Here is a 9,937-nt window from a genome sequence, read left to right as displayed (position 1 = left end):
ACGAGGATCTCCGTAAATAAAGCCGTCTCTCGCAGATCTGGTCTCTGCCGATGCAGCGGTGGTCTCCTCCTCTCTGCTCATCATGGTGGTGAGAGAGAAGAGGGTTGCCCACCTGCGCGTCGTCGGCTACCTCGTCTGCAGCAGGGAAGCTTGTTGGCTTCTACTTGGAGGTTCTTCTCGGCGCCACTGTCGCCGAATCTTATGGCTGGAAGGCAGCCACTCCACGGGAGGACTACCACGGCGCTTCTGCCGCCGTACTTTACGGCCGAAAGGCGGCCCCTCCACCCTTGGAGGTTCACCACGGCGCCACTGTCGCTGTTCTTGTTGGCCGTAGGGTGGCCCCTCCATCCTGAGGCATCGACGCTCGTTCTTTGTCCTCAGGCTTATCTCTACCTCCATTCATCTAGAAGGAGGCTCAAAAGCATCGTCGGAGTTTGCTCCCGCCTCCATGCCCCAAGTGGTTCTGTCCCCGGTGGCATGGAGGTTGACTCTGGCGACCTCGACGACGGTGGATCTGGAGCTGGCCTGGATCGCGTTTCCCTTTTTCTTTCTAAGGTCCTTAGTGCAAAGTGCTTGGGTCGTTTTGTAATTTTCCTTTTTCTCACGACCCTTTATGTAATTTGTACTGCCACCGCTGAAATGTCAACAAAGCTCTAGGTCCTTCGGGGCCTCTCCTGTTCAAAAAATAAAATGTATCATCATTTGAGAAACCAAGAAATGCTTTTTTCGAAATAGGAACATCACCCTGCATCCAAAGGATGCACACAACATTTTTTTATTAAATTATTCGCAAAGACTTACAAGGGAGATACAAAGATCAACTCGAAGCCACCTTTCTAGCGACAACTCGCTATGCCTACAAGAGCGATGAAGGGGGTGACCATGAACAGAGCCATTACCCTAACAATACACCAACACACATCATCTAAAACTGAATGTCTTCCCAAGCCACCCATTGGTGGGTGAGAAGCACAACCAGTCAAGCGGACCCTGAGCGCACGCCAGAACGCACGCCACAGAAATTGCTACCGCCATCTTCCTCGCATCCATCTTCAAGAGGGATCACCGCATTGACCTTGCCTGACCTGCCGCCGATGGCACCATGACGCCAGACAGCTCCACCATCCTGCACGCGTCCAACAGTCCGCGCCCGTCTTCGATACCCTGCAGCTCCACGTCGCCGAGAATCATCGATGTCAACGTGGTAGATGAACACCACTCCACCAAGATCCACCTCCATCCAGCCGCTGCTCCAAAAACGATGCCCCAAGAGGTAGAACGACGTAGGAAGCGCCGTCATCATCCGATCAGGGAGACCCGGATATAGGGTTTCCCCCGGAGTAGCATGACTGAGTAGCCGCAGACTGCGATGACGATGCCTTCAAGAAGGAAGCAACGCTTAACACCGCCATCGCTCGCCAATCGTGGCACGGTTTTCACCAAAAGCCGCGAGTCCCCAACTCGGCAAGAGCAAACAGAGAGGCCAAAAAAGATGATGCCTTCGCAAGGTAACGACGCCAATAGCCGCCGCCATCATCCGCCAAGAACGATGTCAAGGCACAGTTTTCGCCGGTGACCCCTTCACCGCTAGCTCGTCGTCGACTAGATCTTCATCGCCAGAGTAGACAGATCTCCGCCACTGATGAGGCCTAAGGGCTAGGATGTGCCCAGATCTCACAAATTTGACCAAGTGTGTGGATGGAAAGGGATGGGAAAGAGGAAGAACACATACAAAAAACCAAACAAACACACACACACAACCCAACACAAACCGATTATACTCCCTTGGTAGGTTAGACCAAGCCAATAGAATCACTTCTTGGAGAGACCCTTGGGTAGAGTCCAAGAAGGGAGAGATTGGTGATGGAAATCCACACTAGAACTTGGATGAAAGAGGGGTAGACCTAGAATCATCCATGAAGAGTATGAAATCCTCAAGAGTGCCTTGATACAAATAACATTGGTTCTAGGGAGACAAAGCTCAAGTCTGATCTCAGATCTTGTCTAACCCTAATTGAGGTGGGGAATGAGATACATATAGTCCAGATTCGTCCAAGGGGTAAAAGGGGCATTGCAATAAAGTTAACTTAGCCATAGATGAGAAATGGACGGTTGAGATGAATTTAAAGAGCATCAGGTCGGGGCCACCCGGTCAGACCGGCCGTGGTACCCGGTATGACCGGCTCTTTTTCCTGGTCTCGTTGGGGGCGCGGCCAGTGAGGCCCGGTTAGACCGGCCAGGGGGGCCGGTCATACCGGCCATGGTCCGGTCATACCGGCTGGCAAGGCCGGTACGGCCGGCTCGGGTTCGTGGTCTCGAATGAGGCTCCTGCGAGGCGTCTGGGTAGGGGCTGGTATGACCGGCTGGGTCGACCAGTATGAGCGGCCAGTCCTGCTTCTCCATTCTTCTTTCTTCTCTTCTTCTCCCTTTATCTCCTCTTCTTCTTCCTTGATGAAACTTGTACCTAATGACACATAGAGTTTCGGCATGAGGTAGCATTCCGTCCAAAGGCGTGTCAAGGCCAAGTGTAGAGAGGATTGAGTTCACCTTATCATGTACGCTTTTACTCGAGCTCGCGTCATCAGTCCACTTGGGGGACTAGTTGGTCTTGGTGTAGTGTCGTCCTTGGGCGGGGCTACATCAGCCACCCCAGCAACCAGCCGACCTCCTCTGGCGAAGAAGGAAGCCACCACCACCAAACCCGGATCTGATCCCGGGCGCCCTCTGTGACTCAGAGATAGCCAAGAGGAAACCCTACAACCGTCGAGGTCGGCAGCGCCGCCGCTCGCCGAGGCCCAAAGGGCTCGGGGCCAACGACCACCACGAACGTCGCCGATGCGTGATCTCCCCAGTCGCCGCCATCTCGGATCGCTGCCGCTTGAAAGGAGTGGAGGTACGCCGCTGCACCCCGATGGCCAGGCTGAGGAAGGCCGCCGCCGCGCCGCAAGGGCTTTGCCCGGCGATGCTCCGGGCGGAGGCGGCAGAGAGGAGACCGCACAGAGGAGGGCTAGGGGAGGGAGGAAGAGGCGCGCCGACGCAGCGTGGCAGCCGCCGCGCAGACTCGCGGGTGTTTTCTGGACGCGCCGCCGTGCGGACGCCCTCGCTATGAGGATAGCCTAACCAAGAAATGCTTATTCTCTCTAATTCAAGTAGAAATCGAAATCGAAAAAGTCAAAGGATATTCAGAAAAACACAAATCTCATCAACAATACTTCGTCTACCCACTACTCCTTCAGGAGTATATTTATGCATTTGCCCTGATTATGGATTAAATGATTTCAAAGCTGTAAGTTGTTAGTTTTAATAACAAGAAATTTAGTTCGCTACATATGAAACGTTTAATTATATGAATGTATCAGCAGAGTTTTTGGATGAGCTCAGTTAATCATCCTAACCAAGATCAATTGGGGCGCCCCTAGCTGGCGGTCAGATCCGGACCAGAAATTTCTATTTTTAGTAACATTCGAAATTACTATTTATGGCAAAATTTCCTTTTTTGGCAAAAGAAATTCTGACCAAATTCAAAACGTTTTCAGTTTCAAACGATAACTCCAAATTAAGATCCGCTTTCACCAATAAATTCGTCTCGACGAGATCTTCAAAACTAGCACCCATGTTAATATGTTTCGGTAAACTTTTTTTTTGCAGAAAGTTATCAACCCTCTGTATTTGAATAATCAACCCTCCTTGCTCGAGTGATAAAATTAATCAACCCTCCTTGCTCGAGTGATCAACGGTAGTATAAAATTATCAACCTGGTAGAGGCTATTGAGGGAAAGTTCTGCATGCATGCACAAATAGACGAATTTGCTCATGTCAGCTGAATCTTTTTCAAATTTGAAAATTCTAAACGTTTTAACTTTCAAACGACAACTCCAAATTAAGATCCGCTTTCACCAATAAATTCGTCTCGACGAGATCTTCAAAATTAGCACCCATGTTAATATGTTTCGAAAAAAAAATTTGGTTAAAAGTTATCAACCCTCTCTATTTGAATAATAAACCCTCCGTACTCGAGTGATCGACGGTAAATGTATAAAATTATCAACCTGGTGCAGGCTATTGAGAGAAAGTTCTGCATGCATACACAAATAGACGAATTTGCTGTTGTCAGCGGAATCTTTTCCAAATTTGAAAATTCAAAACGTTTTAACTTTCAAACGAAAACTCCAAATTAAGATTCGCTTTCACCAATAAATCCGTCTCGACAAGATCTTCAAAACTAGCACCCATGTTAATATGTTTCGACAAACTTTTTTTTTGCTAAAAGTTATCAACCCTCTCTATTTGAATAATCAATCCTCCGTACTCGAGTGATCAACCGTAAATGTATAAAATTATCAACCTGGTGCAGGCTATTGAGGAAAAGTTCTGCATGCATGCATAAATAGACGAATTTGCTGATATCAGCGGGAAATCTTTCCAATTTCGTATATTCGAAACGTTTTATCTCCGAAATGATAACTTAGATTTAAGATCTGTTTTCACCAATAAATCGGTTTCGACGAGATCTACAAAACTAGCACACATGTTGATATGTTTCGAGAAACTATTTTTTCGGGCTAAAAGTTGTCAACCCTCTCTATTTGAATAATCAACCCTCTGTACTTGAGTGATCAACGGTAAATGTATAAAATTATCAACCCCCAAAGTTAATTTTATTTGAAATATTTTAGCAAATCTTCTTTTAGTTTAGAAGCTATCAACCCGATGTCCTGTTATTTATCAACAGTAAATATAAAATACTACCAACCCTAAAAATCTAAGTTCATTTCAAATTTTTTGGCGACTCTTTTTAGTTTACAAGTTATCAACCGGTGTCCCGTTATTTATCAACGATAATATACATACCTAGCAACCTTAGAAAGCTAATTTTATTTAGAATATTTTAGAAACTCTTTTTTAGTTTACAAGCTATGAACCCGGTGCCCCCATTATGTATCAACGGTAATTATAAGTAACTATCAACCCTAAAACGTTAATTTCATTTATAATATTTTAACGACCATATTTTAGTTTACAAGCTATCAACCCCGTGCCCCGTTATTTATCAATGGTAATTATAAAAAAACTACCAACCCTAAAAAGTATTTCATTTTGAATATTTTAGCGATTTTTTTTATTTTACAAGGTATCAACCTCGTGCCTCGTTATTTATCAATGGTAAATATAAAAAATAACTCTAAAAAGTATTTCATTTAGAATATTTTAGCGACTCTGTTTTAGTTTACAAGCTATCAACCCGGTGACCCGCTATTTATCAATGGTAAATATAAATAAATATCAACCCTAAAAATTTAATTTAATTTAAAATATGTAGCGACTCTTTTTTATTTACAAGTTATCAACCCGGAGCCCCGTTATTTATCAACGGTAAATATAAATACCTAGCAACCCTAAAAAGTAAATTTCATTTAGATTATTTTAGCAACTTTTTATAGCTTACAACTTAAAACAGTACTTAATTTGAGTAGCAAGTGGTAGTTCATTTGAGTTGCAAGTGGATCTTCTCACCCGTTATTTTCCCCCTTAAAAACCACTAGCCCGAAAAAGGGAATTACAAACATGAATTATCGTACGAAAATAAAACCCAAAAGGAAATTACAAAAAGAGAATTGTCAAAAGGAAATTGTTAAAACTAAGCCCGAAATAATAAAAATTCATTGAAAAGAACATTAATTAGTATATTAAAAATAACCACCTAAAAGGGAATTGCAAAATAAAGAGAATTGAGAGTTTGCCTCGTGCTCGAAAAAAATAGTGAGATGCTCTCTGTATGCATGCAACAACTTATGAAAGCGTGCTGAAAAAGTTGGCTCATTAAATGCAAATCCATGAGATGCTTTGTGCATGTGCATACATGCAGTGCGAACGCTCTTGACTGCATGCAACTTGCAAAGTAGGAATACGAGCTGTTAGTGTGAACACGCACATGTGAACGCAATTAAACACTACGGAACAAAAAAAAAGGAATTGACTCGCTCCGCGAGCGCTTCCGCGCCACGGAAAGTGATTGCTCGAGCGATCGAACGCTAGGGAGGGAATTCGGATCAATTGTCGGTTACAAAATGGGTTTTTTATTCTGATTTTAATTATGATTCTATTTAAGGGTTTGCAATCGTTGTAAAAACTTCATTCTCGCTAGGGGAATTACCCAAGTTTCAGAATTTACACTCTATTCATTCAATCGCACATGAGACTAGCATCACGAATTGCATCAAGCAGGCACTCTATCCGTCGGCATCCTCATGTCGTGCGCGGCTCTGCATCACCGCACAGATTTTTCAGCTGAGCATCAGCTTAATAATTCCTGTCCATACACACTAGCCAAGGGCACGCTGGCTTTAAGTTCAGTTCTATCGTCTATGTTACTAATCCACACACGTACGGATAATGCTGGCGCCCATGGCTTCTCTTACGCTCGATTATCCTACCCTAGTCCTCTGTCTCGTCTTCGTACTTTCCTGCATCTTCGTCTTTGTTAGGAGCGTCGGCAAGGACGGCGCCGTACGTGGAAGAGCGCCACCTTCGCCCTGGGCGCTGCCCATCATCGGCAACCTGCACCAGCTCGGCCGGGGCCACCACCACCGGAAGCTGCAGGCTCTGGCCCGGCGCCACGGCCCAATCTTCCTCCTCCGCCTCGGCTCCGTCCCCACGCTTGTGGTCTCCTCGCCCTCCCTGGCCGACGCCGTGCTCAGGACCCAGGACCACATCTTCTGCAGCCGACCACAGCCACACACGGCCCGCGGCACGCTCTACGGCTGCCGGGACATGGCCTTCGCCACCTACGGCGAGCGCTGGCGCCAGCTCCGCCGCATCGCCGTCGTGCACCTCCTCAGCGCGAAGCGCGTCGACTCCTTCCGCTCCCTCCGGCTAGAGGAGGCCGCGGGCTTCGTGGAACGGATCCGCGCTGCCAGCGCCCGGGAGGAGGGATCCGCGGTCAACGTGACCGAGCTCATCATCAGCCTGACCAACACCGTTGTCTCGAGAGCGGCGTTCGGGAACAGGCTCGGCGGGCTGGAGCCAGCCATGGTCCGCGGCATGATGAAGGAGCTCACGGAGCTGCTCGGGGCGATCGCCGTTGGCGACGTGCTGCCGTGGCTCCGGTGGGTGGACTGGGCGACGGGTCTCGACGCGAGGGTGAAGAAGACGGCGGCCGAGCTCGACGGTATGGTCGAGAGGACGCTGGCGGAGCACGAGGCGAACCGAGGAAACGAAGACAACCGCGAAGCTGGCGACCTCCTCGACAGTCTGCTCTCAATCTTTAAGGATGATGATCAGGGGTTCACGCTGGACAGGATTGATGTCAAGGCGCTCATATTGGTAATTCGATCAAGAACTAGTCGATCTCCTGTAACCATGGCCGGGCGTACGTGTTGACACGATCGATCCACTTTCGTATCAATTGCAGGACATGTTCATAGGAGGCACGGACACGATCTACAAGGCGATAGAGTGGACGATGGCTGAACTCGTTAAGAATCCAAGAGAAATGGAGAAGGTTCAAGCAGAGGTGAGACGAGTAGCTGGTGCTCATGGAGGAGTCCTCGAGGAGGAGCTGGAAAAGATGAGCCTCCTGCACGCATCCATGAAGGAAGCGCTGCGATTACACCCGCCGATCCCCCTCATCCCGCACGAGTCGATTGAGGACACCCAACTGCATGGATACCACATCCCAGCCAAGACCCAGGTGATGATCAACGCGTGGGCGATAGGCAGGGACGGCGAGTGGTGGGAGGACGCTGAGGATTTCAGGCCAGAGAGGTTCTTGGATACGGCCATTGACTTCAGCGGCAAGGACCCCCGGTACGTACCGTTTGGCGCGGGGAGGAGGGGATGCCCCGGTATCGCTTTCGGGACGCGCCTCGCGGAGCTCACGCTCGCCAACATGATGTACCATTTCGATTGGGAGCTGCCGAAGGGCAAGGACCTTGATTCATTTGAGGTCGTTGAGTCCAGCGGCTTCGCGCCTGCGCTCAAGTCACCTTTGATCCTTGCCGTAACACCTAGGTAAGCATGCGTGGACTACATTCAAATCAGGGACTCAGGTTCCGTTTTCGATCCTTTATTACTCAGCCTAAGCTCAATGGGCGAAATTCACTCTTCTAAGCCTGTAGAGAGGACGATAAATATAAATAGTACAATGCATTAACTTTTATTGACATCCCTTGTAATAAATAAGAAATAATTATTTTTAGTAGAAAATTATGTAAGTGAAGACAAGTGCTACAATGGGAAAAATAGTGTTCTCCTATTTTATAAGAGATCGTCCCTTAGCTAAAGGAGAGACATCCATCTCTTTGTTCCTTCTCTCCATCAACTAAGCAAAAATTCAACGTGGCAAGTCTAATGGCTGACGTCACTCCATTGTACATGCAAGAAAGGTGAATCCAAATTCCTAGTTTAATTAAGTCCACGCTTTTATAAAAGCAAAAAAGCTCACTCGGAATTATTAATGACACTCTCAACATCAGTCCGCTCACATCATCAGATTTTTCGATAAAGGGAATATATTAATATCAAGAGATACCAATTACACCCAGCTTCTGCAACAACGCACCACCCTAATGGCACTACGGATGCACACAGCCAAAAAAAGAAAAAGAAAACTAAGAAACAAAAGTCCCGCTACAGTATCACCGACCTAACAATAGCAATACAACCACCACCATGACAACACCTGAATTGCAGACTCTCCAAAAAACGACGCCTCCAAGAAGGGAACAGTGCTCCAACACCGTCGTCGCCCGATCAAAGATCTCAGGTTTTCACCCTGAAAATAGTCCCCACTCTCAAAACAATGCCTCCACTAAGGTCACTGCCAGGCACAACCAGTTAAGGCCAGACCTTGGGTTTTCACCCTGAAAGGTAGGACTCTGCGCTTCACATGTATTGTCGTCCCCACTTTCATACCGCTGCTGTGAAGCCCGGACACCAAGCAAGCCCCTCAACAGCGCGGAGACTTGAACCTCCCTTAGCTAGTCCTCCCCTCCGGCCTTCATGAAATTCTCTTCTTCCGACTTTCATCATGGATCCATAGTCACTTGATGTCAACACAGAAAAAGAGCTTCACGCCGCTCCCTCCAGAACCAAACGGTCGGAATAAACGCATGGGTGCGCACGACCGAATACCTCCGATCCAGCAAACTCCAGGCAAAGCACTGTTACATTCGCCGGCGGAGCCTTCCGGAACTCAACCCTCCGGCCAGATCACGAGTCCAGGCCTCCGGTAGGTCCTCCTCTTCACACAAGAGAGGCCCTAGGACCGCCGCCTTTATTCAGGCCGGACCCCCACGTCGGCAACCATCCCGGGCTGGCCAACCCAACCCTCCACCGGCGACACCATCGCCGGCTTCCATGCACATCCGTCTCACCGCCGGATGGCGATGATAGATCAAAAATCCACCACCACCAACCGCAGGCCGACCCTCTCCGGCGAAGAAGAGGCCACCTCCTCCGTCAAACCCAAGGCTGCTGCCCCGGGCGCCCTCGTGTCGTGGAAGATGCCCGAGATCGCCTCCACGCACCAACGAGAGGCGGGGGTGGATGGCATGGCGCAGACCGAGGGTCTGGCCGCCGCCCACCACCAACCCCTGCCGGAGTACTGCGGGAAGCCGACGAGAAGAGGGAGACCGCAGCGCCGCCCATCCCACCCGCCCTGACCGGTCCGCCAGGGGGCAGCCGACGGGAGGAGGGCCGCCGTCGCCCGTCCCACGCGCGTCTTCTCCGCCAAGCATCGAGGAGGTGGGGATCCGGCCGCCGATCTCCACGCGGCGACGAGGAAGGGCCCCCGCCGCCGCCACGCCCCGAGGGACTTTGCCCCCGGCGGCGCTACCGGCGGCGGCGGCGGCGGAGGGGAGGGTTAGGGTTGGGGGCGGCTGGGTTCTATCTATTTGGCGTACACGGAATTCCTCATCACTCAGATATATAATAGTAA

General features: G+C 49.1%; 1 protein-coding gene across 1 annotated transcript; it reads left to right on the top strand.

Moving 5' to 3' along the window:
* Positions 1–6,226: 6,226 nt before the first annotated feature.
* On the top strand, positions 6,227–8,262 carry LOC127316053 (cytochrome P450 71A25). Its single transcript, XM_051346479.2, has 2 exons — positions 6,227–7,323; positions 7,412–8,262. Exons 1-2 carry the CDS (start codon positions 6,394–6,396, stop codon positions 8,012–8,014), a joined length of 1,533 nt encoding a protein of 510 aa, XP_051202439.1. The 5' UTR covers positions 6,227–6,393; the 3' UTR covers positions 8,015–8,262.
* Positions 8,263–9,937: the final 1,675 nt, after the last annotated feature.

This window comes from Lolium perenne, chromosome 1 (genome assembly GCF_019359855.2).
Source record: "Lolium perenne isolate Kyuss_39 chromosome 1, Kyuss_2.0, whole genome shotgun sequence".
NCBI classification, from domain to species: Eukaryota; Viridiplantae; Streptophyta; class Magnoliopsida; order Poales; family Poaceae; genus Lolium; species Lolium perenne.
This window is presented reverse-complemented; position numbering and strand designations above follow the sequence as displayed.

Bases quoted from the DNA above. Each gene is read 5' to 3' on its own strand.
- LOC127316053 (XM_051346479.2), top strand. From the start codon at position 6,394: ATGCTGGCGCCCATGGCTTCTCTTACGCTCGATTATCCTACCCTAGTC. The intron at 7,324-7,411 runs GTAATTCGATCA...TATCAATTGCAG, and splicing joins ATGTCAAGGCGCTCATATTG to GACATGTTCATAGGAGGCAC.